This window comes from Lipophrys pholis, assembly GCF_963383615.2.
Source record: "Lipophrys pholis genome assembly, chromosome: 1".
Lineage (NCBI taxonomy): Eukaryota > Metazoa > Chordata > Actinopteri > Blenniiformes > Blenniidae > Lipophrys > Lipophrys pholis.
The window spans coordinates 11,523,920-11,551,467 of NC_137635.1; the positions used below are offsets into that span (position 1 = coordinate 11,523,920).

General features: G+C 42.9%; 1 protein-coding gene across 4 annotated transcripts in view; it reads right to left on the reverse strand.

The window, feature by feature from the left end:
* Positions 1-218: 218 nt before the first annotated feature.
* LOC308112018 (leucine zipper putative tumor suppressor 2 homolog) overlaps positions 219-27,548 on the reverse strand; it is a 31,023-nt gene continuing 3,693 nt past the window's right edge. Inside the window, exons 2-7 of one of the 4 annotated variants that reach the window (XM_080467193.1) lie at positions 18,956-19,083; positions 5,345-5,893; positions 3,954-4,550; positions 3,739-3,861; positions 3,484-3,630; positions 219-2,318 (exon numbers count right to left, since the gene is read on the reverse strand). In XM_080467193.1, the coding sequence (XP_080323319.1) occupies positions 1,611-2,318; positions 3,484-3,630; positions 3,739-3,861; positions 3,954-4,550; positions 5,345-5,866 (2,097 nt within the window). In that variant the 5' untranslated portion in view covers positions 5,867-5,893; positions 18,956-19,083 and the 3' untranslated portion in view covers positions 219-1,610. Of the gene's footprint in view, positions 2,319-3,483; positions 3,631-3,738; positions 3,862-3,953; positions 4,551-5,344; positions 5,894-7,046; positions 7,589-15,272; positions 15,490-18,955; positions 19,084-27,548 lie in introns of those variants that run through there. The other 3 variants (XM_080467194.1, XM_080467196.1, XM_080467195.1) reach the window with 3 other exon arrangements.

Consider the following 27,548-nt stretch of genomic DNA (forward strand, 5'->3'; position numbering starts at 1 on the left):
TTGATTAACTTCTTCAGTGAGGAAAAAGTTTATATATATTAAAAAAAAAAAACACTGAGAAACTCATTTTCTGTCCACATTGTATCTAACCCTTTTGATAAAAGGTCCCAGGAAGCAGAGGTGTAAATGCTATAAAGTGTCAGAGGCCACTCTTAATCATCAAACACAACAACACAACTGTAGGAGTTTGTGTTTTTTTATTTTATTTTATTAAAACCTCAAAAGGTTTGTTAAAGATATGAACAGCATGAAAATATACACTTTAATGTCTTCATACAAATATTGTGATATAGAAAAATTATATTGAGGAACCAGAACAAACAACACACACACACACACACACACAGGGATAAAATACAGGCGTCGTATCTGTCGAAGCAAAATATAACGTGTGCCAACATTGCTTTGGTCTATTCACAGTGGCTATGTTTTGTCTATTAGGAGATGGACAGACACCTCTGGAAGAAAACTTTACACTTTATAATGAGCGACTGTTATTTACAGTTTTTCCAATCAGCAGTAACAGAGGAACAAGAAGTCTCTACTTCTGTTGTACAGGGAAGTAAATATACATGAAACAGTTCCTATGCTTCAAAGGTTAGTTAAAAAAGAAGTAGTTGACGCGACACCCAAACACCCGTCAGTGCAAAAGCTCCAGATTTCAGTGATGAGATATACAAATGTTAACGTGTTGCCAAAACACTGCAATTAACCAATTAACTGGTATGTTATGGCACAAGCTTAAATTTCCACAGTATCCAGGAAATTAAAGTACGCAAGGTTTTAACTAATAAACGTCCACCCGAGCTCTACACCCTGTACAGGTCGACAGAAAACCACACGAAAACACAGGGGGGGAACATGCAAACTCCACATAAAGGCCTCCAAGCTCAAAGCAGGGATAAATGATAACCGTTGCAGTTCCCTAATTGGGTAATATCAGAAAAGTGGAGTGGAAAGAAAAAGTAATTTTTGTGCAATATGTGTTTGGATAATGAGGTTTTGCCGTTGAGAGAAAGGTCAGAGGAGTTCTGAGCGAACGATTCGTTTCACATCACCCAGTCGCCGTCATCGACGCCTCGCTCTGATTCACTCCTTCCAATCACGACATGCCGAATGTGTGGTATCCCACGTTCACCGTCAACTGACAACAGCGTGGGCTTCTTCCAAATGGAGCGGACTAATGAGAGGCGACTGCAAACAGGGGAGTGGGAGTGAAATGCTAAAGCCAGCAGGGAAGGCGGAGTCATGAGTGACACACCGGGAGGACGACAGCGTGAGAGGCTGGGAGGACATATTTACATGCAGTAAAGCTTCCCATGAACTTCTGTGGAAGTCCGGTCAGTGCAAACACTAACGGGCGTTAACGACGAGGGCCGAGGTGTGCCACCAGTGGATGAACTGAAATTTAAGGGAGACTTCTAGAGTGTGGCTGCATGTTTTGAAATGTGTGGATCATGTGGATATTTGTCATGTTGATAAACGGCTTTTTTTTTCTCTCTTTTTTTTTTTTTTTTTAAATCAAGACGGCAAAGTTCTGCGATATGTTGGGAGGAAATATTTGTCGACAGTAGTGCAAGAAAAAACAAAAACAAAACAAGACCAGAGGGTCAAATTTCTGTCGCAGCAATCTCGTCAAAGTTGATCTCGTTGCCGCTGCCTTCGTCGTCCTCTCGGCTCTCCAGTTCGAGACTGAGCTCCTGCAGGAGCTGCTCCAGCTCTCGGTTCCTGCGGTACATCTGCACGTAGTTCTGCTGCAGCTGCTTCTGGTAGCGGATCACTTTGTCCTTCTCCTCCTGCCATATCTTGCGCTCCTCCTCGAAGCTGCCCATCTGCTCCTCGGCCCGCTGCCGCTCGTAGGCCAGCTCAGATCTCATCCTGTCCATCTGCACCTTCATGTTCTGCAGCGCCTCGCCGCCGCTCTGTCGCTGGGCCTTCGCCTCGTCGCTCTCGTAGGCCAGCAGGTGCTCCTCGTCCTCGGGGAACACCTGACACTGTCTGTTCCCCGGGCCCTGATTGGCCAGGGCGTCTCGGAGGTGAGAGAGCTCGCCCTCGAGGCGTCCCACCTTCTCCCTGAGCAGCTCCGCCTCGCTCTTGCGGCGCTGCAGCTCGTTCTCGCACACCTCCAGCTCCAGGGTGCGGGTGCGCGTCGTGCCGTGGGCCTCCTGGAGCTGCACCTGGGTGTTGGTCAGCTCGCCGCGGGTGTCCCTGAGTTGACCCCGCAGCGAGACGACCTCCCCCACACGCTGAGCCAGCTCCCCCTGCACCTCCTTCAGCTGCTGCTTCAACAAAGAGATTTCTCCCGACTTCTGACAGACCTGAGAGGAGAGAAGCATTCAGGAAGCGTGGTCAGCTTGATGCAACACACACACCTCCGTCGCCCTCAACTTCCTCCAGCTCTCCTGGGGGACGCCAAGCCACTCCTAGTCTGCTTCTTTGCTCCCAGCCTTTAGTGGTCTTGTGATAATATTTACGCAACACTGATACACATGTACAGCTCTCAGCAGATAAGGAAGATGCCGCACTCCATTTCGAGAAGGTGAACTTGTAGTTTCACCTCTGTGCACTGGCCCAACGATAAGAAGTGATCAAAAGAACAAGGCTATGACCGAACCGCCATGAATCCACTAGTCAGCCAGAACATCCATTCCTAGCTGGTAAATGTTTGCCAGATCAAGTTGACATATTTGATGACTTCGCCACAGAATGAGTCGCTGTCAGATTGAGAGGCAGTCGTGTGCATGTGACAGCGGATTGTTTCTAAAAACGAGTATAAAGCTCAAAATAAAAAGTCTTGTCAAAAGCGAAGCCCACTAAAACTACTCAAACTTTCTATTGTCATGTTGTAGTATTAAAAAAAACTACTTAACGCCAATTAGAGCTTTGGTTCATGATTTCATTTGATGAAGGAAAATATTGTACAAGGAGAACATTGATCATTTCTAATCATTCTGCAGTGTCTGTCAACTGTATATAAAGAGCAAATTAAGGAAAAAAAGGGAAATGTAATCATAGTATCATTGACAGGCTCTGAAAAAAGCTTTAATATAAACAGTCAAATCAAACCTCAATGAATGAGCCCAACTTCACAGCAGAATGGAAATAAATCTATTCAGAGAACACTTATACGTTTGACCACCATAAGCCGAAAAGTTTACATTTTTGTTAATTTCTTCTCGTTTCTTTGTTTTTCTCTGACGAAACATCTTTTCCCTTATTTTCAATTCATTTAATGATGCAACGGACATGAAAAATCTGTGCTTGAATAAGGAATTGTAAACCTAAATCTAGTGCAAGTTATCGAACATACACCCACTGCTCTTTTGACGGACATCCAGTAGGTGATTTCTCTTTCAGCGTGATGCTTTTCAACAGGTTTTATGATAGTGGTGTTTAATGACTCTGATGTCTTGAAGCATCTGTAGATAAAACTGTGGTACGGCCAGTGAATGAAGTCTGAAGAGATAAGAAACGCCTGCTCACCTCCCACTTGGTCTCCTCCAGCCGAGGCCCCAGTTGGATCTTCTCGTGCTCATAAGAAGTGCATCGCTCCTCCAGCTGCTCTCTCTCCTTCAGAAGCTGAGCAAAGTCCTCCTGCAACTTCTTCTTCTCCTGCTGCAGCTGGTAGACCTGAAATCGCACGATTCAACCATCATTTCTGTAGATGGCGGGTGTTTCGTGTGGACCTGCCTGTCGGTGCACAGTAGAAAGGTGCAGCCATCTGCTGCGGGGTCGAACCTGCAGCTGAAGCACCTGCTGTGCACGCTGGGCTTTCTGTGAGGCGGACTGCATCCTGGTGGCACAGCTCTGCCGCAGCTCTTCCAGTTCCAGCTCAAAGCGCTTCTGTTTCTCCTCATAAACCTATAAAGCAGGAGCCAAACGAGTCAAATCCAGACCTCTCAGTCTTCACCGTCTAAAACAAAATCCTCTGGATGATTTTTCTTTCCCCCCACCTGACAGATTGCAGCTTCGTTTTCGTCCAGGTTGTCTCTGAGCTGCTGCAGCTCTAGCTCTCTCTCCCTCAGCTTGTCCTCCAGGTCCCTCACCACGCCTTCGTATCCCTCCACCGGGCCGGGAGAGCGTCCGCTGGACCCGCTGTCCGACAGCGGCTGTCCGCGGCCACTTATCGACCCCAAGCTTTTACTGGAGGACGAGCGCCCGCTGTCCGAGTTGGAGTGTCCGTGTGTACTGACCAGAGGAGCACTCTTTGTTGGCTCCACGTGTCCTGCACCCGCCTCCCCGGAGGCCAGGCTGTAGCTGGCGCCGCTATAGGGCGGCAGGCTGGAGAGAGAGTTGCGTCCCGAGTCGGACAGCGAGCAGGACTGGCTGCTGCCGCCGCCGCCGCTGACGTTCCGCCCGCTGCTGTAGGAGCTGCGTCTCTCAGAGCAGGAGGGCGACATGTCTCTGTGCGCCGGGCTCAACAAGTTCAAGTTGTTTTGGCTTTCGGTTATGTTGGCACAATGGCGAGGGGAGAGATACTGCATGGACGTGCGGCTTTTGGGAATGACGGGTTTGAAGGCAGTGGGTCGTAGCACTGTTTTCTCCATGTTCTGGTCAAGAAGTACAAAATCGGATGATGTTGACAGAACAACAGGAAATACACTTTCACAGTTGTCAGGTCACTAAGAACTAATTGTTCACTTATGTCTTGACTGGGTCAAATAATTTCCTTTTTAATTTGTGGTGTTGAGTGCTTCATGAATCATCCTGCATTGTATAGAAACATATATGCAGCCTTGCAAGGCATCTTCTCTGATTGTATAGTGTAAACTTGACAAGATTAGCGACTGAAAATATCAATTAAATCTATAACATGCCAGAAAAGTAAACGTATGGAATCACACGTCACTCGGACAATGTTTCACAGGGTCTTCAGGGACTAAAAAGTACAACAAATTACACTAGACGTTGCAGTACACTGTATACAGCCAGAATTATTATCATCACAAACAAAACAACAAAAAACACAATATCTTTCATCAACATGCAAGATAACCCTGAAGAGCATGTTTTCTTCTGTTTAATTTACAAAAACAGCACAAATTACTGATATACACTGGCAAGCAAACACAAATCTTTTGCAAATCCTTAGTTTTCTTCCTGAATTGATGTTAAAATATGATCTGAGTCACACGCATAGGTTCACGTGTCCCTACAATGACATTTCACGTGTTTATTGACTAAATCCAGTAAACCTCAAGTGAATCATTGCATTTAACAACTGGTTGAATTGCCATGAATATGATTTTCTATATTGACTTATTTCTTCTCTTAAAAATGTTTTGTAAACCCTCCAGATGTAGTCAAAAAGGTAACAGAAACTGAAAGTATTGATCCGACTCACCTTCTCTAGTTTTCCTGACACTGGGATGAGTTTTGGAGGAGGCCCCCCCACGTTCCCATTCAAGCCCAGCCCCTCTTTAGTCTCGTCCGCCTCGCTGTTCGGGCTGCCGGGTATCACGTGGTTGTCATTCCAGTCGCCCACATAATCCTCGTTCAGATAGGTGTAGTTCCCATTCCTGCCCTCCTTCTCCAGCCCCCTGCCGCACGCTGTGGAGTTTTGATTCTTCAGTGGCGGGACGCTCTGCAGTAACAAATCCTGGGGCAAATCAGAGCCGAGGCAAGAATCACCAGTGGCGGGCCAGTGGCCACGAGTCCCCGACTCGACGCCGGAGCGGCGGTCCTGGTAGAGACCAGGGCGGGTGCTGATGAGGCTCCCGACGGATCCCATAGGATCCAGAGTGGTGGTGGGCAGTGGCGGGTTGAGGGGAGGCGAAGGGCCGGATTGGTGCCTTCTGCGAGCTCCTCCACTGAAGCCGGGGTTGTGAGGCTCAGCAGAGATGGGCAGAGCCTGAACCAGGGCCATGGCGGCAGCTCAGCGGGGCGACTCGCTCTGCAGGGGAACAAAAACCCTGTGAGACTCAAGAAGAGACATGAACCTGTCGTTAAGATGTAACTTGAAGCATTTCTCTAAGTGGTTCTGGACCGGTCCAAGTCTCTTCTCAAGTCCTTAACAACAGGTCCAAGTCACTTCCTAAATCTTGAACAACAGGTCTTGAACTTGAACTTGGATTATGCATTTGATGTGTGACTTTTAACTTGAAATGGAACTGTATTTAAGTACACACTGAAATTCATCAACAATTGTCTAAACTCGCGTGCTAAAGTCCTCCCTAACAGATCTTCAAAGACCAAATGTCCAAGCAAAGCTTTCATTTTTAGATCTGCATTAAAAAAGCAAGAAAATAAGAAATATTTGAAAAACAACCTAGATTTGACAAAAATGTTCAGTGGCTGACATTAAATCAACACATTACAGCAGTAAGTCTTCACATCAAAGTCCCATTAAATTGAATCATTTTGTTTTTCACTATATAGATTTATAAAATAGTAAAAACTTATTTGAAGCCTTTACTGAACATTATGACAAAGCTATTAAAACTCAAAATATATGATAAACTACTTGTTTTGATTACAAAAATGCAGCAATAATAGAATTACAAGCAGATAATGAGAGTATGAGATGTGTAGGGCGACGTGTTTTAAGCGTGTGTGTGTGTACATTAGTGTGAGGTTGTAACAGTATGATGACCCTTGAAGAAGAGAGCTTTCAAAGAATTCCAAAAGAGAAAAGTACACAGTCCCAGTGACAGGAGCACAAACAGAGATGATATACAGTAGATTGAAGGATACAAAATATCGCTCTCAAGACGGCCGTGGCCCACACACAGAGAAGCAGGACGGCCCTTTCATTGAACCCATTCAAGCAGCACAAACAAGGCTTGAGGCTTAGGAGGCATGAGACAGAGGCAAGGAAAGGCTCTCTTTTCATTTCAGATATAAAATGGCTCGTAACATGCTGGCATTTTCCCCTGACAGCAACAAAGGCTACTGTCTCCACACATCTCATCAGCCATCGCAGCCAATAAAAGTTCAGAACTGGATAATATCTACGGGCACAGAAGAGAAGAACAACTCCAACACGCCGATATCTTTACAATCTAACAGCACCACAAATATGCAGCTATAAATACATATAGACTTACTTTGTTACTGGCCGACTCTGACGGGACTGCTGGCAAATGTTGACATTTTATGAGACAAACACTCAGACTGTGATATCAACAGTTTGTCCCGTGACCGCTGAATCGTTCAGCGTGGAGAACAATGGTCGAAAGGACGCATGGTGATGAGGTCACCGAGCAGCAACAACAAAACCAACAGCAGAGCCTGTTCTGCTCTGAAAACATCAGGGGTTTCCTCACAGCAGGTGTGTCTTTTCTGGAGTTACTGGAAGTGTCAGAACAGCGCGACGTTCAAAGTATGACAAGACTGCAACGATCCCTCACTTCAGGAGAAGGACTGAGACTTTGCCCTCTTGTTCTCACCTGCTCTCTAACCCTCTCATCCCACCTGTTGACACACCAAAGACGATAAAACTTCAGGGATAACGCGGCCCGTGTCTGGGATTAGCAGCGAAGGTGGCTAATAAGGTGAAAGAAGAGCCGGCAGGAGCAGCGGCGGCAGCCAGACACATTTGGAGACGGCGGCAGCCAGGACAGAGCCATGCCAAGTCATTTCCCACTCTGCCAAGTTTACTGGGAGCCTTCGAGGCTACTACAGCGACTTGACTGTGATTACTGCATGTTAATTAGCGCCCTCGAAATCTGGCTGATCCCTGCTTAGGCTCATTATGAGTGACTAAGACAAATCTGTTCCACAGTATGTTGTCAAAAACTGGATAAATACAAAGAAACACTACAAAACTCCAACAAAGGACATTTGAATTAATAGTAAAAACACTGGTTTCCTCCCACAGTCCAAAAAGCGGTGACTCTAATCAATTATGACTGACTGAAGGCAAAGACCGACCACCACACACTCATTGTTAGCTGGGATAGAGTGAAACTTGACTGAATTGTAGAACGCGATACAGACGATGGCTGGATTTTGATATATTTGAGTGACTGAATAAAATAAAAAGGCCTACAGTTCAAGAACAGTTTCTACTGTTGGACTCATGACAAGTAATTTATTTATTTTAATTGAAAGATTTTCTCCCTTGTGGGGCAGAGTATACGGCATGAAAATGTCTATATTTTCACATTTACTATGGAAATCTACTTACAATGTCAACATAAAGCAAGTTTTAATGAACTCTTCTGGTGGATTGGAGCCTCTTGCAGGCTGGTTTTGACCCACTGGTCTTATGTTTGAAAACCCTGATCTAAAGTAAAAGTATTCACATATTAGAAACTAAAAATAATATATATAACAGTCCCAGTTTATGTCAGGAAAACAGACTTATTGCACAAACATTCACAACTTCGTAGAAATCCTGGTCAAAAAAAGGTCCAAAAAGTTTATCCAGCCAGTTGGAACATAAATTATAATTAAGAGTAAATATTGAGATTTCTGACTATTTGTAAAACTTATGTATCTACATTTAATATATACCATTTAAAAAGAGCAATTTCACATCGAAATAACAAGCCCATTACATTTTTCCAGCTTCAATGAGAAGGTGTCGGTAGAGCTGGTACATTACAGTCAGTTACATTTACACATGCCTATTTGAGAGAGCGATGTTTCCACTTATTTATTCAGTTGCATGTAAGCGATTCTCAATTGTGTGTGCCTTTAAAGGTTTGTTAGTTTATCCTTTGTACATACCGTTTGACACTTAAGTAAAATTCGAGTCATTATTGGTTAAAAGTGTGAAAAACACACGCAGTGACTGAAAATGTACTTTGTGGTTGCGTTACAGGAAAAAAAAAAACACAACAGTAAATATTTCTCGACTTTTTTTTTTTTTTCTTCTGCTGTAGCGATATGTTTTAGAGCTAACTTCTAAAGGTGTCGACATAGTGCATCATGAATCGTAATAACACTTTCAACCAGAAGGCGGTGTCATGAGCCACTGCAATGTCCAGCCACTGTAATACAGCTAGAGTGAAAAAAAAGCCGTGACAGCACTTGTATCTGGAATAACAAACAACATGTGCAGATGGGCGTGAATCATCACTAAAACATCATTTTTAATTTGTAAATGACGCACCTTTAAAGATTCCTTCTGCATTGAACCAAATCATTGAAATAACAGTGAACAGCAGCAGGAGCAACATGTGGTGTAACGACCCCATCGAGCAGAGCCGTTTGAGAGAAATCGCACACTATTAATCCAGAGTAAAGCTAATTAGTCTGTAACAATATTTATTACACATAATCCGGCTGGAATGGAGCGGATGAGGCTAATTGTGTTAACGGATATCAGGAGGAATAAAAACGGTTAGCTACGGTTCTTTAAGTTGAGAATACAGAACCTGTGGATGACGATCAAAAAGCAGCAATTTCAGTGAGGAGATTCCTTCAGGCATGTTTGATGTAAAGTAGTGCTGACAATAAAAATATTTCCACTCAGACAAGTTCGGTATCACCAGATTTCTTCCAATATAAAGGTCCAATTCACTTAGAAATGTGATCATTCCTTCTACATTCAAGACAAATGCTTTTCAGGTGAATTGGTGTCTCAATAAGTCCAGCGATGGGCCGAGGACATGTTCATGTGTTTGCCTCGAGTCAGCTAGGAATAAATAAAGCAGTATTGAAGATGGTGGTTTAATATTTTCACCACAGACATGCACTGGAATATGACATCCTGCTGCTTTATCATCCACAACATCAGGTAACAGCTATTTCTCAGCTTCAGCGCACAAATTCTATTTATAGTGAGACTGAGGGACAAAACAATTCAAGAAATTGTGATTTAAAATCCAGCAGGGATGTTACATGGGACATTTCTGGCCAGATAAAGAGATGAATGATCTCATAATGCATTACATCATTGTCTCTGAGTGAGTTAAACATCCATTTTGCTGCATTTACAACCCCAAGTGACATTATTCAGACAAGAAATTGATGCAGTAAGAGTCCAAACTATGGTCCTCCATCAAACTGTGGCCATTTCTTCTTGAAAACACGTAATTTGTGGCGACCCATTTGTGGCCTGCAGAATCCTCATGAGCTCTAATCTTTTCAGGCTCCAGTTAACTGAGCCCCCCCCCCCCCAATTTCCCTTTGTGTTGTCATAGCGACCATGGCCTCAAACACTGGAGGAGGGAGGGGGTCAGAGGGCCGACGGGGAGGGTGGGACCCATACCGAGGCATCTTAAAGCCTTCCGTCACTCAATAGCTCGAGAGGCACTCATAAACTCCCAGTTAGCTTAATGGAAGATAAATTAACTTTAACAGGCAATGATGGATGGATGGGGGTGGGGGGGGGGGGGGGGGGGGTTAATGAATGCCAGTTAAGACATGTCAGAAACTTGATGGTCTTTCACAGAGTCACTAAGGCGAATGATTGGAACTTCCAATAAACTTGGGAGTTTTTATCCCGGGCGCTCTTTCTTTTACAATTGGGATTTGAACCCACACACGATCAAGGTCAAGATGAAATGAAGAGATGCCGGAAGCAGATTAAGATGTTTCACCCGTGATTACTTTTTGTTAAAACTAAATGAACATTTAAGAAAAGATGGGTGAAAACCTCCTAAACCGACAATGAGGAAACCTCAACTTGTAATTAACAATACACCTGTCATGTTAAAGAAAACTGAAGAAGAGGAGGTATAGGAAGAGTGTTTCATTTCCCACGCACACAACCACGGCACAGTGCACAGCGGTAGAATTTCTCCCCTCCTCATAGTGTCAGCTGATTCCGACTATGAGCAGACTGTTTTTGTCAAAAGGTTTTAATGCCCTCGCCGAGTCGCTCCCTCCTCCAGCAGCAGGAATGTGTGGAGCTGCAGATCAGGAGAGGGAAGACTAAACAACGCCAGCAGTGTGGCCAGGGAAACTCTTCAGCCACCATTTTTTTTTCTTTTTCTGATGTCTCATCATTTACCAGGCAATGTTCGGAGGAGCGCAATGTTTTTACCGCGTCAGGGATTTTGCTTTGCAGCAGCGAACCTGGGAGAGCGGCTGTCACAACAAGGCTTCAGGATTTCATCCCCCGGCTCTCAGCACTGACAGCTTTTATAGAATTATTTGTACAGACGAGAGCACAAAGGAAGAGGCACCGGGAAAATATGGACCTGATGCAGTTTTTAGAATTAAATGACATCGCCAAAGAACTTGTATATTTCATTTTTTACACATTTAAATGAATTCGCATATCTCAGGGCCATTAATCAAAAATGACCATTTATTTCTATTATTAGTGACAAATACACATCATGCACTTTGTGAGAACTACTTTAAATAGCTTAAAGTGCCAAAAGAGATTTCCCTGAGATTAGTGGGTAAACTAATGGGAGTCCATTTCATCGTTAGTCGGCATTAGAAATATTAGCCTATTCAAACAAATTACTGTACAAGGCTGCTTGATTGTCAAGCTGCCGCCTGCCACTAGTCGGCGCTGCAGAGCCTGATCAACATTAAAAGACACTGAAGAAGTGCACAAACAATCCCGGCAAATTTTTCTCCTCTGTTGTTTTGTGTGTTCACCTGATCCACTATGAAGAGGTGCATAAAGATCCTGCTGTTGTCCGGCTAAATCCAAAGAGAAAACTTTCCCCACACTCAGAAAAACATTTGTGTGAAGGTAATTTACGTAACATTTAGGCAAAAACAGAAAACATTTGTTCCGTTTTGTGCGCCTTTTTACACGACGATGGCCCACGAAGCCACTGAAAAACATTTTGAAAATGGGCCCCATGAAAATAATCGGACTCCGTCTCCGTGGAAACGGGAGTAAACGCTGCTACTTGTAGCATTAATAAAGTAAATTGTTTCTCGAGGTTGAGCCTCTGAAGGTGACTCTAAGGCCCTGTTTACACAACGTTTTCAAGTGAACACAGAAAACTTGCGTTGTGTTTTGGGGGTCTGTTTACATAACAACAGTGCTCGGAGCCACTCAACACAACTTTTTGAAAACACCGTTTAATAGTAATGTGTTAAACGGTTCTTTTGCACATGCTCAGTAGATGGACAATAACAAACATGGCGGCCTTTGTCGTGTCACGACTCCCAGTCCATATTGTCCTGGGACTTGGTAGCTTTATATATTTGACAGTTGCTGGAATAATCCAACTTGAATGTCCACTGGAATGTCCGTAAATTCCCACTGAATGTTTATGGAGTATTGTTCTGTGTGTGTGTGTGTTTTATTCCAAAAACAAAACAGCTCTCACGAGCAGCATAACATGAAAACGACATCGTTTTCAGTGTTTCTGCCATTTCCATGTCAACTGGTATAGTTTTCAAAATGTTGCCGTGTAAAGCAAAATGATGTTTTCACATGAAACGTGTAAAGGCCTGAGTCTCAGTCTCCACTGCCTTCGCTGAAAGTCAGCTGAGGAGACAACGAGAACAAAAACCTCAAGACCCTATTTAAAAGGGAGCATCCACCTGAAATAGATATTTATTCCCAAATAACCATCCACTGGGAGAATCATTTAAGAGGCATTGATGCATTATGAGGTTGCTTACAGTGTAAAGATGGAATAAAGAGGTTTTCAAAACTCAACTTAATGCACACTAATCATTAAATCATTCAACCATGAATAACTGAAAAATGCATTTTACCACATTTCCAATGAAAAAGAGGGAATTTCTTTTCACTTAATATGGCAGTATCTGCATCTAAATCAGAAATGGCATTCACTCAATGATGCACTTTATAACAAACCAACCTTAGTGCATTAAAAATGAAAAATCCTCTAAACTTCGTGACCCAGTGCTCAGTTTGCATTCATTTCATGAGAACAGAAGTTTCTCTTTATGCAGATGACGACAATCTTCAAATGATGTGATGTTTATCGTAAGTGGCTGCTTGTTGTCTTTCACTCAGAAATGGGTATCTTTAATTTCCCAGCTTCAGAAACGCCCTGCTGCAACTCATTTCCGCGGTGAATCGAGAGCCTGGCGGAGATGACAAATCAATAAATGGGGATCAATGCATTCAAAGAAATCCTGCTGACATGTCACTCTGCTAAATCTTTACTGAAGACAAAACGTGAAGCAAGAGTCTGCAGTCCCTCGTCCTCACGCGGACAGTCAGCTCGCTTCTGTCTCAGCTTCATATTTTATTACGCAGGGCTGGACCGGCTCTCAGACTGGCAACTCGAGAAGCAAAGAGCATAAAAGCCATTTACAGAGAAACAGTATCTACAGCTTCTTGGCCCTGCAACGTCACACAAACCTGCTTTGAGACAAACTGAAAGAGCCCTGCACTAAATCCCTCTTTGTTAGCGCCACGCCATAAACACACAGCCTCAGAGGTGAGAGTCTAAAAATACTCCCCCCACGCCAGGTGAAGTGCAGGGACCGGCAAAGAAAAGCTGTGTGAGTGTCCCGGCTATCGTCTGCAGATTTACTCGGGGACACAAAAAAGAAAGAAAAGAGGCAGAATGAAAGGAAGCGCCTCAGTTTTCAGCAGGGAGCGTCTTGCATGAGGGAACAAACAAATGAGTGTGGGGGAACCCCCTCCTCCACTTTTCATCTCCCCGAGCCCAAACGTCTGAATCCCACTCTCTCTTTTTCCTCTGCCCCCCCCCACCCACCCCCACCCCACACACCCTCCCTCTGAAAACAGGAGCAAAGGGGAAAACTGTGATAAACCCAAGGGCGATCCACCATACCAAATGTTAATATTCACAACAAAACCTGCGACTGCAATTATTTTTATGCTCATTTAGTGTGTACTCATTCATAACAGACTGGAGAGTGCACTCTTTTCATCTAAAAGGTGTAAATCTAAAGGTTGATGAAATGTCAAAGAAAAACTGCACATTTCTGTTTTGACAGCAAATACTTCAACGAGCAATTTTTCCAAATAATCTCACTTTTTAATCAGTCTGCAGCAGCTAGAACACTACTATAACTATTGCCATCATGGATCTATGTAGATAATATTACATGTTTAGGAAGTTTTTTTTATTCAACACAGTTTTTATTGTCCCTACAGACATACATATATGAAAATACCTTCACATTCCTTACTTTCCATGTATATATTTAAATATGTATGAATAATGCCACACAGCACAGCTAACTAATAACTTTTAGATTTTTGCACGTGTACATATCTTTAAGCATGCAAATAGACAATAATATCTTTCAACTGCTATACTTTAACAACTTTCTTTTCTGTACCCATTATGTTTCATTCACCAACAACGATTTAGTGCTTTCCTACCTTTGGTGTTGGCCTACAGATTTATTCAGAAGTTGCCTTTTCTGAAATGCACTGTGAATTATAAACAAAGTACTGTGCAGCTCCAGTAACTATCCAGGAATTCCTGAGCAGGACCTGCGGGTTGGTCTGAATGCTGTCAATGAGTATACAGCACTGAAAGAGAGAAGACGCCTCTATTCACACACAGGTACACTTGAATTCAAGTCTTCATCTCGCTACTCGTCTTTTCTCTCAACAAACATGAACAAAAGAGCAACATACAACATACGATTGCTTCCAATACCAAAGAATCCGGTGAGCATTTTCTGTTAATCGTTTAAAAGCATCTTTTACGGCAGGGGTGTAAAACACGGTTTAGTTCAGGGGCATCACCTCGAGTGGGCCAGACCAGTAAAATAGTGTCAGAATAGCGTTTAAATTTAAACTTTAAAGTTTTTCTCTGGTGTGGCGCAGAGTATACACAATGAAGATACCAATACCAACAATACCAAACAATTACTACTGAAGATGACTGGAATCTCAACAAAGTTTCATTTGAATTAAACCTTCTGGTGCAAAATTCAGTGAAATGTCAAAAAAAAAACCTTCTTCTATAGCTGTTGCATTATGGGTGTTTTTACAGGCTCACCCTGGCAGCATGGCTTTGAAGCTAGTTTGACATCTTTCACGGCAGCAACAGCGATATCCCAGCTCTGGTCTCAGTTTTGTGTCTATTACTACTAAGACATTTGTTTAAAGCAAAAAAAAAAAAAAAAAAAAAAAAAAGGTTTTTTTGTTTTTTTTCATTTTTACAATTTGCTTTGTGGTTCGGCTGGATTGGACCATCTTGTGGGCTGGTTTTGGCCCACGGGCATCATGTGTGGCACCCCTGATCTATGGTAAAGATGGTGGCCACAAATTGGATGATCAAGAGTTTAAAATGTAGTATATAACAGAAAAGGACACATTTTACACAATAAAAAAAAAAAAAAAAAAAAAAAAAAAAAACTTAACCTACACATCTCAAAACAGTGAATCAAACATAATAATTATCAATCTTCTAAAGTGATAGGCTCTTTTCTGCTCCGTTTCTTACCCCGGTCCGTTTCCTGCATTGCTGCTGTGGTGTGTGTGAGCTGCAGGAGCTGGACACACAAACACTCTGCTCCTGCTCTGCTGGACGATTGGCTCAGTCTCTGGCCAAAACTTCTCCCTTCCAGCCAACCCCCCCACCCCACACACACACAAATAAAAAGCTCATTTTCAAGCCAAATGCCGCCAATGTGAATGAGAGCACAGTCCCCTCCCCTTCTTCCTTCCTTCCTCCTCCTCACAGTCCAGCCTCTTTCTGACAGTTACTCCTCCTCTGCCATTTCCTTTGACCAACAAAACTCTCTGGAAAGTCCTCTGCTGCCTTTGTCTGGCAATAAAAAGGAAGGTAGAGGAAAGACGACCTGTCACTTAAAGCTCATTCGGCCCCTTTCAAACAGACGAGGCTGTTAAAAGGAGGGAGAGACTCAGAAAGATTAACATCTCCCCAATTTAAGAAGAAAAGGCTTTCAGCTTTTTTCTTTCCCAAAAACAGACGTCAAGTGTGGAAAAAGACGAAAAACGGATAAGAATTAAACTGAAATGAGAATAAAACTTAATCCAACGCATCACGATCCAACTGCCCTCCTGCTTAGGACTTTGAAACAAAAAAAAAATAAAAATAAAAGAATTAATTAGAGATGAATTGATTAATTAAAAGTAGCCGTCACTGAGGAAAATCTCTGATTAGTTCATTTCTGGAGCTCAAAAAGGCAAAATGTTCACTCATCACTTTAAGACGGTCAACTAGTACGACTAGCACACAATATTCTGCATCTTTAAAATACATCAATCCATCAAGTTCATCACTTATACACAGAGGGAAACATGCAAACTCCCCTGAGAAAATCCCCCACCACCTACAGATTACATGACAGCAGCTTGAGAGCTATTCATACATGCAAAAGTATTTAATGATCACATCTGAGGCGTCCTGATGGGAACAATGAGATCATATAATCCCATTATTACCGATTACAACTTCTTTTACAGTGAGTGTGTGATTTAAGGACACAAACTCATTGAAACATGACGAATAAAAAAGTTAAGCACATTAATTTCATACATCCAAACATGGAGCAATGTGGTCCTCTCAACTCATCCACAAGCACCTGAGAGCCCCACTTGTCTCTTTGGCTTCTAACAGCTTCGCAGTGTCACTTTAGAGTTTGATGCTGTGCAGGTCGTTCAGTTTTATTGGCGCATTAAAAAGTTAAATTTGCTGCAGGAATGAGTCCTAAGGTCTCCTCCTGAAGTCAAGGGGTTTTTGGTTTGATGCCTGAAATAAGGTTTGTATTAACTAAGTGTTGCACAATATATCGCAAATGTTTTGCCGATAGCGTCATCGTGGGAAAATAGACACACTGCAAAAGACTGGCATTAAAGAGAAGAGCAATGAATTTTTAAAAAATTGTACAATTAACGAATTAAAAAGTCGATTGAATGGCTTGGAGTGACTGAAAACACTACTTTTTGAAAACGTTATGACAAAGTCGTCGTGTAGACAAGCAAAAATGATGCCTTCAGTCCTGATTAGACCGTGGAAGCGCCGCTACATCGCATGTGCACCACGACTATAGTAAATAGTTCTTCTGCACATGCTCTGGAGGAAAACATTGTTCTTATTGTCCATCTCCAGAGTGTCATGGCTCCCAGTTCATGTTCTCCTGGGACTTGGTAGTTTCATTTTTAACAGTCACCGTAATAACAATCCAATTTTATCGCCTGTCCATATGAATGTCTACATACATCGTTTTCAGCATTTCTGCCGTTTCCGTGAAAACAAACATTTTCAGAACGTTGCCGTGTCTTTTTCATTTGAAACCCTGGCGTGTAAACGGGGCCTAATATATTTCACATTTTTCCAAAACATTCTAAGATATTGCACATTGATCTAATATAGTGCCGTGCTAGGTTTACATTAGGATGGGACATTCAACTAAAATGAGCTTGTGAGGTAAACAAATGTTTACATCTCACCCTCTGCTTTACATTCATTTCAAAGCAGAATTTTTTAGATTTTTGATTCAGTCTGCAAGATGGATGCATAATAATGCCCCCTGCAAATACAATGACTAAACATGTACAGAATACATAAGACTCAAGGAAGTATGCGAGTTTCCACAAGCCTTTCTTGGTTAATCGATGTCTTTCTTGTTTTTGTGAAATCATATTTGCGACTATTAAATTGAAAAAAGGCGGGTTCACACTCCCACTAGATGCAACGGTAACATTATTCAGTCTTTTCCTTGACACATAACCCCCCCATCTGGTCAAAATAAATGGGAAAAACAGCAGGAAGAGACGATGCAGTGAGTAGCGCTCCGCTGCTCGGCTCCCGGATGAAGAGAGGGGGCAAAGTAGGGTACAAGAAGTAGGCTATGACACACACACACACACACACACACTTTGTCCTTCAGGCAGCGAGAAGCCGGGCCGGGGAGGGAGTTCAAGGTTATTCTCAATCGCGTCTCAACGGGAGATCCGGAGGACACGCTGAACGTGCCACTGGCGGAGGCCATTGGGCCGCAGCCAAAGCAACAGCAGCAGCTCCCAGCTTGAGTCCAAGAGTGGATGACAAACACCATCAATCAGCAGCCCGGAGGCCACCAGCGCCGGAATAAAGACGCAGGCTGCAAATCACCTCGGTGAATGCCACCATTAACACCACCTGTCTCTACGCTCTGGGGGGGGGGGGGGGGGGGGGGGGGGGGGGGGGGGTACAACATGACTCAGCCCCCTTTGAGGGGGCTGATTTATAAAGGAGCAGGAGAAGATGAGTCCACGGCTTTGCCTGCAGGACTGCCAGGGAAAAACCGAGAAGGAAGCTGTAATCATTTGTTTAAGCTGAAACCGTAATGGCGTGTGGCTTTCGCTGTGATATTGGGTACATATGTCTGCTGGTTCTCTGGGTCATCCTCCGGAGAGGCACAAAACGTTGCCAGTTTCTGGTGAAGATTGAAAGCGACTCCTGAGAGGCTTCACTTTTAGTGCGTTTTCAATCTACAGCCGATCCCCAGCAGGTCGTCATCCATCATAAGCCCAGCGGCCATCTCTCGGCGGTCCTTTCAGCCCGTTTCCTTCTATATTTTCATAACAACGGCTCACGTCTGGGAGCACAAACCGACAGAAAGCTAGGTCATCCATCAGTGTCCACGCTGCCTAGGCACGGGGACGCCGCTCCCACTGGACACTGCAGCTAAAACTGGTATCGGCGAGGTCACTTACCTCCAAAGCAATCCACCTCAGATTAAATCTACAGAGACAAATTAGCAGCAGCCACAGGGTGACTCACCAGTTTAAGACACAAATAAAGAATAACAAGACCTTCCTAGATCCACTACACACAAGTCCACACGAAGGGGACGGCGGTGTTGACCCGACTTAACCACCCCGACTTACTGCGCTTATGTGCCAAGTAGATTCGGGTTATGCCTCCAGCTTTGTAATCACATCAATACAAGATGGATGATTAAAATCTGTTGCAAACTCATGTTATCATCCACAAGAAGCAGGAAGTACACAGCAGTGTGACGCCAATTCACAATCTGGATGAGAAATGGCTTCAGTTCAGAAGAAAAATCTTCGTCTCAACTTTTGAGTCGATGTTACGACAAGGCTGCATAATCAAGGTCAGATAAGAAGGCATGGAATCCTGTTTTCCATATCAGCGGACAGTTAATGTCTTACCTGTCAATGGTACCCTGTCCTTAGCTTCTGCAGGCCTTAGAAAAGCAATTACAGGTCTGTTGAGCATCGCAGGAGCTCACTCCGGTGAGGGGATCTTCATTTTCACGTCGTCTCTCTGTTCCCCGGGACTGAAAGGAGGAAAAACAGAAAGGAAAAAAAAAAAAAAAAAAAAGAACGGTGTTGATTCAGCAGAAGAAATAAGCAGAGAGAGACTTTTCTACCACAGCAGAGAGCTGGAAACCTTAAAATGTGACAAGTGTGTTTATGGATGTCAGAAAGAAAGAGGAAAATCTGAGTCACCACGGCAGAAAGGCTTTGCATGTCGGAAGGTTCGGACTGAGGGGGATTTTCCATGTCAACAAGAGGGGAGACCGAACCTGAACCAAGCACCAAGTTCACCAAACCAAAGTTAAATATACTGCACATAAGCTGACATGCTGATGAAGACAGAGACATTTACCTCCTCAGTGTAAAATGAAGATAGTACTTGTGCAGTCTGAATTAACTACTACCCCAACCTCGATAATGACAAAAGCACGATGCCAACATGTGGAAAGAAGTACGAAGTCCAGCTGCAGCTCATTAAAATGACGTATTACTGGTAATGTAATATCTCAGCCCGAGATAAAAATCCATGAGAAAAGGGCCAGGTGTGGAGAAAAGAGACATTATTCTCAGGTTACTTTTGTTCTGTTGCAGCGAGTGAAAATATTACTTTATATTACTCGTGTCAGCGGCATGATTTCCTGTCAGTTACATAATGTCAGACACGATAAGCTGCTGACAACATAGGACGAAGAAATACGAGCAGCACATTGTGCAGACACAAGAAGATCCTTACATAGTTTAATGATCATAACCGCAGAAACGAGACAACAGGACACCAAGTGCACGTTTCTTAGAAACTCCATTTTTCAAACCTACAATTCCTCGAGTTTGATTTTAAGACGTAGTTCAACATCTGACCAGCAAGAATTATGAAAATTATACCACAAATGAGATAACTTCAAAAATGGAATGATACACATTTAAGTCTATTTCATATTATATCCTCAAACATCTAAACCAGTGTGTGAAAGCCAAACACCTCGATAGTACAAACTCACATGATGCGTTCATGTGACTCTGTGTTGCCACATGAAGGGCAATGAATTATTTGTTGTACTTGCTTATTCTGTACGTCGGGACTTGTTTGACACTAAATACATTCACAGATCACAAAAAAAAGAGACAAACAATGAACGTCCTGGGAACGACTCCAGGAGTTATAAATCTTTGCTAAAGGAACAGAACACGTGCACAAGCGTCCTTAAACATCCAGCATATCAAAATACCGTGTTTACACTGGGGGTGTTTGCTCAAACTAATGTTACCAACTGCCTCCCGGGGTTGATGCAGCAGTAAGAGCGTCACTCGGAGCTAAGAAAAGTATCTGTGTGTGACAGACAGATGGGAGCGCTGCAGCCTCCCACATGTGACGTAGCTCAATTCAGAGGGATCCAAGGCAGCGACTTTAATGTTCTGCACCTTAACGGTCGACCCACAAGGTCACAAACAGGTGTTTGTTGAAGGGAGACGCTCCTCTCATCTGCTGCTCCACAAGGAATAATCTCTATTGACGGGTGGACTGAACACCATGGGATCCAAAGAAAGAAGACGGGCGACTCCATCATAAGCTTCTCATTTAGTTATCCGCCCTCTAAAACTCAAAAGCAGTGAAGAGCAAGTTGCTACAACTTCATCTGTATCAGAGGGTAGAACCTATACTGTATATGGTGGTGAAATTCATTTCTTTTTATTGGCACGATTTAATACAAAAGACAAAGTAATGTGTCGTGCTTAACAACACAACTTAAACTGGCCCCATGCCCAGTTTCCACGACAACGTTTTGAGTGAAAACGAATCGATTTATATTTTCATTTCAGTAAGGTTTCACGTTTACATGGCAACATTTTGAAAACTGTAACACGTGATTGACATGGCAAACTACAGATTATTGATGAAACCATTAAAAACTTCTCAGGGGCGTTTCCCAGAGCTCAACAATAAAAGCCTCTTTTCGCAATTTTCCCCTCCACCTTTTCACACCCAAACTTGAGAGCTCGCCAAATGAATGATGTCCATCCATCACTTGGCAGTGACAAGGATTTTCTCACATCATTCGCGAGCCTCTGAGCGGTCACAGCCAAGTCGAGCAGCAAATGTCACTTATAAGAAAACTAACTGAAGGAAAGAAAAGCATTCATCGCTTTTGAGGCAGAATAAACGTTCGGAAAATAGTGCGTTTATATCCCAAATTACAAACTCGGGGGGTGAACATACAAATAGATTTTAAAAGGACTTTTAAAGACGGAGATAACAAAAGCAATGGAATTGAGATTAGAGTTTAATCTGCAGGATGAAGGGCCAAAAAAAAAAACTATGAGATTGAGAGGTCACATGTTTGCTCATCCCTTAGGTTTAGTACAGAAATCAGGATTTATTATTTTTTCTCCGGTCAAAAACAAAATGTTTTCTTTTAGTTGAACATGCATTTGCTGACTTTCGGATCACTTTGTATAATCTACATATTATCTACTGGTGAACAGCCTTTTCTCTTTACCGCTAAACCTATGAACACGGTGTAATCACTCGCACTCCCTGGAAAAAAAAATAAAAAAAATCACAACTTTGGTCCCATTTACACGACAACAGAGATTTTTCATTGTGCTTTGGCTGTCTGTTTACATGACAGCGGTTTGTCATTCCAACCATCAAACAAGCATACAGCCTAAGGTTACATTATAATGCATCACAGCAAAAAAGCGCCATTGTAAATATCGATGAAATCCCAGTATTCATGCACCAGGTACATTCGCGGACATCCAGTATCATTAATACAGAGTGAGTTTACAGCCACATTGTGCAGGGGTCAACAGGTTACATTTAATGGACTGTAAATACACATTCTTCAGAACACTCCCTTTTTTAAAAGATATAAGTAATTGAGAATTTAGGCCTCTTATTTTCCATACTTTCATATGAACACACATTTGAAAAATCCATAAACACAGAGCCAGCAGATGATGAAGGAAGAGGGCGGTGTTCCTCTTCTTCCCTATCCAAACACTTATTAATGTAATGTTCAGCCACGTGCCAAAGTTTCGAGCAAACTTATAAACTCTACACCAGACAGAAGGTCAATCCCACCCAGAGCAAAGGTCAAACTGGAGAAGAAAGAAAGTGGAACAACAAATTTACACTTCTCGTACTCTTTGTATTCGACTGTTGGCTGCTTGAGTAGGAACAGTACGTCTGTCGGGAACATATTTACAGGAGAGTAGAGGAGCTTTGAGAAATTCTGAAGTTGCACAGATGCTGACAGTGAGAAGTGGGCAGGAACTAAATCCATGTGGGAAAAATGTGGACTTTATTTGGACAATAAGAAGACGACCCACATGGAAAACATCACATTCCATCTTGAAACACTTTAACGAGTCTCCTCATTTTCCTCATTCAGGACTGATTAAGCCAAAACCTCAAACTTCCCACCGTTTCTTCTGTGTACGGACCGCTGACGAGCAAAGACACCAACCACTTCATAACCAGCTGAAACTGGTTGACCCTTTTAATTTGTTCATTCATTCATTTTTGTTCCCTTCATAAAAGCAAAACAATGTACAACAGTGTACCCTAAATCATCAGATAAACACCTCCATGATTGGCAGTGAACAGCCATTCATTATCATCTCCTTCCACTTCCCCGTCTCCTCTTGTATCCTCCACCAATTTCCTCTGTCCATGAACTTCTTCCACGGCCTTCCTCCTTTCCTGTCTGGCAGCTCCATCCTCTGCTTCCCTTTTCCCTACATCTCTTCCGTATACATGATACATGACCAAATCCTCCCAGACTCACCAGACCCCCCCAACATAAGCTGATCCTCCAATTCCCTCCTGCTTAGTCCATTCAGAGAAAACCCATCTTCCTTCCTGCACTCGTCTCCATCCAGTCCATGTTTCATCTACTCTCTTCCACACCAGCCAATAGTTTCCATGGTTGACTCAAAATCATTGCTCCCTCACCTTTAGTCCAAAAGTCAACTTCTCAAAGTTCTCCACAATCAGCTCCTACGACTTTATGTTAATACGGCATCTGCAAATGTCCTATCCTCCATAATATTTCAGCTAAATTGGAAATTTGTTAGAGATAAAATTGAAAAGACTTTTGAAAAAAAATAAAACCAGTGAATGAGTCAAGAGCGTCATCATCAGCTCTTCTGGAGGGACAGCTCATGGTGCAGATCATCTGCGTCTCTCACGCCCGTCAGCGTTCACACGCAGCACCGGCGGCTCGCCACGCTCATTACTTCACATCCCCTCAGCCTGCGTAAGCCCTTATGCAACGCTGTGACGCAGCTCCCGACCCACCCAAGTAGCTTCCGACACACTACCTGGTGCTTCCTCACCATTCCCACTCTAAAACCTCCACTTTCCTCTGAGCCAATCTGGGTTTTTTTTTTTTATCTTAATGAATTTCTGCACATGTGCTCAGTCGATAAGTGAGGCCGCTCAGTCAGAGATAATCAGGCCAGGAATCACATAGAGCGAGGAGAAATGTACTTAAAAATATCGAAACAACCAACCTCTGGGAAGGGGGCGTCCTACTTATTCGCTGTCACACACTGTGCCATGGCAAAGAAAAGCAGAGGAGGCACTATGAATGACACTATATTTATGAAGCGGTTTAAAAGAAACTGATCATCTTCACACCAGACGAGACCAATTCTGGTATTAAAGACCGATTTCTCTCAAACGGCCACTTGTGATGGTCCCCGCAGTAACGGTGTTTAATTAGTTCCACTCTCTGCTTGTTGCTCTTCATCAGTTCTTCTGAAGTTGAAAGGAAAAATAAAAACATGCAACACATTAAGTCGACATCCCGCTCCGCTATTCATTTCCCACATCCAGCAGAAAAAAAAACAAAACACCATCATCTCAAAAAGCGAATGTTTTGTTTGTTATATTTATGTTTGCTGTGAAAGATGGATTACAGAGGGATTGCAGAGAGTTGATACAGCTGAAAAGTGAGTGAGTGGGAAAATGGGCGGTAAAGAGAGACGAGAGAAAACAGTAACAGCAGAAAGAGAGTTAAATACTGAGGGGGGAAAAAAAACTGAAGCAAAACAGAAGCAGGAGTCAGAGAGGCTGCAGGCGATACCGTACATCAGGCCTCGCTGCAGCTGCTGTCGCCATCACACCAAATACCACAGCCAATCACAGCTGCTCGTGGGAAAAGGGCATATTTTCTCTCTTTTACAAACACGTAATCGTCATCGGGTGACAAGCCATGATGTGACACACATTCGCATGTTATTAAATTCATCTCCAGACATGACGCACCGTGGAGGAAGAATGAGGAAGCGTCATGATCTGAAGTCTGAAAATCCAAACCAGCGACAATAACATCCTCATGTAGAAACAGGGCCTCGGAAGCAGTAACAGCCTTGATGGCCATTTTTCTGTTTTTGTTTTGTCAACAGCATGAAATACATAAGATGAGGGAAGTTCCTGAGAACCTACTGCAGAAATCCTGGAGCAACACACTTTTGCCAACTTAAGTCAGATTTCACAGCTGGGATTGTGAGATGAAGCAGTACAGGGCTCATTTTTCCACAAGAAATTAAGTTTCACTAATTTCTGCAAAATGTTTTTAAATGTAAGCCTACTTCTTTTAACTAAAACTAAGCCGAAATATAGCTTGTTTGCCATCTTTTTACTGCTCTGGCCCCACATAGGTTAAACTACACTGTTTACAAAGCATGCATTAATGCACATGTATTTATCTCAAGTATAGTGATATCATTTATGATAAATAAAATTATTGTCTTAATGTCCATTCATCCAGTGCTACTTCAACTTGCCCCCAATGTACCCCCTCGTGTCTGCAGTTCCCATCAGCAGCCATTTGGAAGCAGAAGAGTTCATTGACTTTTCAGTATTTTTTCCTTTCATATTTTAAATTTATGTTCTTCAGAAGGAGTTTTCTGTCATCCAATCAGTGAGGTTAATTACCTGACCATATATTCATGATTATTAGATGTGGTGCATTCACATGCTTTTAAGGAATGTGATATTTACCTGGTTTTTGCATTTTGTTTTTAAAAACATTTGTTTAACTAGCACCAGTAGATTTAGTCATGTGAAACTTTCCTATATTTCTGACATTGAAGACTGCCAAGTCTTCACTCATGTCAACCTTCAGCTGCTCGCCGTGTTCATCTTTCCCTGGCGTTGTGATTCATGTGGTTACTTCAGTTTTATAGGATTGGTCTGATCAGAAGCAGAAAAAATATTAGAATAATGGGTATACATGCATGAATACATCCGAGTATTGGGGACAAATCTTAATCGGATTTCTCATAATCAAACATTATCTCATTATGATGTTTACGTCACCCGGATAATCTGATAACTCCAGAAATTGGATAATGGGAGGATTTTTAGGGTGCTAAAAAACTGGATCACTCAAGATATTTCTGCAGCTATATCCACAACTTTGATTTAACTTTGTGTGGCTCCTCAGCAAGGACGCTTTCCAAGTCATTAAGAGATCCTAATGATGGGAGTCAAGCCACATTTGTCATCTTATCACTGCTGCGGCGGCTCCTCGGGCACATTAAAGTGACTGCAGGATAAGACGCAGTAACAAGGGTCAAGTCCCAGCAGAAAGACAGAAACAAGTAGAGGGGAGGGGCAAACATTTGGGAACAATTAGGAAAATGAATGTGGATACAGCAGTGATCGGATAAACAAACACAGGAGCTTAAATTTCTATTCTTCTACACAGCACCTTGGAAGTTTGCAGAAAGGCTTTTTTTGATTTAGTCGTCAGTATTCCAGGGATGAAATGTTCCGACGGTGGAATAGAAAACCAACACTGAATAAGTCATGCGTGGACTTTTAAAGTCAACTAGAGGACGGAACAAGTAGAGCACAGGTTTTCAGAGTGTGGGCTCGGTCTCCCTGTGTGTCTGGGGGCTGCCTTGTCCCATTTTTTTTTGTTTAAGAAATAGTGATTAAAAAGTCAGATATTTCAAATAAAAGAACTAGCAGGAGAAAACTTCTGCTTTGATTAAAGAGTCACACAGTTTTGATGTTCTTCATGATGTTTCAAACCTCCTCCTCGTCTCAACCAGGGTAGAAAAGGGGGAAGTGAGGAGCTTTAAAACACGGCTAGTGCTCATTAGAACGTCTTGTATTGAAATGGGGCCATTAGCCAAGGTAGAGGGACAAGAGGTGACAATATATAGCAATCCGGGCGGCGAAAAACGTCCACAGATTAATGACCAATGCGCCTGAAAAGTGGGACAACAAATCCCGAGAGGTTTCACCCAACAGAGGAAAGTGGGAGGTTTACCTGTCTGTCATGAAACATTTGGTCGTCTACAATGCTCAAAATTCACACACACATCACGTGCTCAGGTTTGGACAAAAACGCCAGATTAGACAGAGGAGGGGGGAGGAGGAGGAGGGAAGAAACAAAAAAAAAGTGTCCCGATTTGTTCCCAGACTCAGGAATGAAAAGTCTGTGTAACCTCAGCTCTTTGCTCTGCATGCTGTGCAGTCCAGCTGTGCACAAAACTCAAGAACCCAAGCCAAGCGGAAAGATTTTTAACTTTGCAAATGTGACGCCAAAGTATCTTCGCCATTATTCAATTCATCATTTGTGCACAGAAATAGATCATGGCCCCGGCGTGTGAAACCGAGGAGAAATCCTCCACGTGGTCATTTGGAATGTAAACACCACCGAGTCCAAGATATTTCTCAAAGATCAGCTTTAAAAACACAAACGTCTCATTTACTTATTTCAGCATTAATCATTTCCGTATTTAAAAAAGGTGGACTGGAAAGAAATCTCCGTCAGTTAGCGCGACCTCGGCTCCTCTTGTTGTGTCAACATGCTGTGCGTGGATTCGGCGTGTTTTTGTTCAGTGTGTCGTGGCACTGCAGCAGGTTCTCACCGATCTGTAGCTTCCCCGGTAGATAAGCCCCTCGTGCAATACTAAACATCAAACTAAAGTTAGCCAGTCGATAGGAAGATTTCAAAAACATCGAGTAGACATCGAATGTAGATTTTCAACCATGTGACCATTTTTGTCGAGTAAATACCAGTTCATATGTGCAGAGACTCTTGAGATGTATCAAAAACCACAAAATGAGGAGTTACAGTGAAAAGTGACTAAAAACACAAAGAAAGCCACGAAACACTCAAACAGACAAAATGAGACCGGAGGCAAACTAAACACTGGACAGTTATCAAGTTGTCCAACAAGCTCCTGCCGTGTTCTGATTGTTTGCTTCTCTAAAGTTTCCCCTCTTTATATTTGTTCTTCCCGGAAACAGTTTGTGAAGCCTCGGACAAACAAGGGAGGGGGGGCGGCTTGACTTTCAGTTTGAACTGCTCAAGGGCAATGATCACAGCAGCACAAAGCAGACGGGTCACTTGTGAAAAACAGAGAATCCGATATCAAAAAATACTGCCTTGTACTTTAATGCGTGATCACAGTTCTAGGGCTGCATCTCCAAACCAAACAAGGCATGAGCCCACAAAAA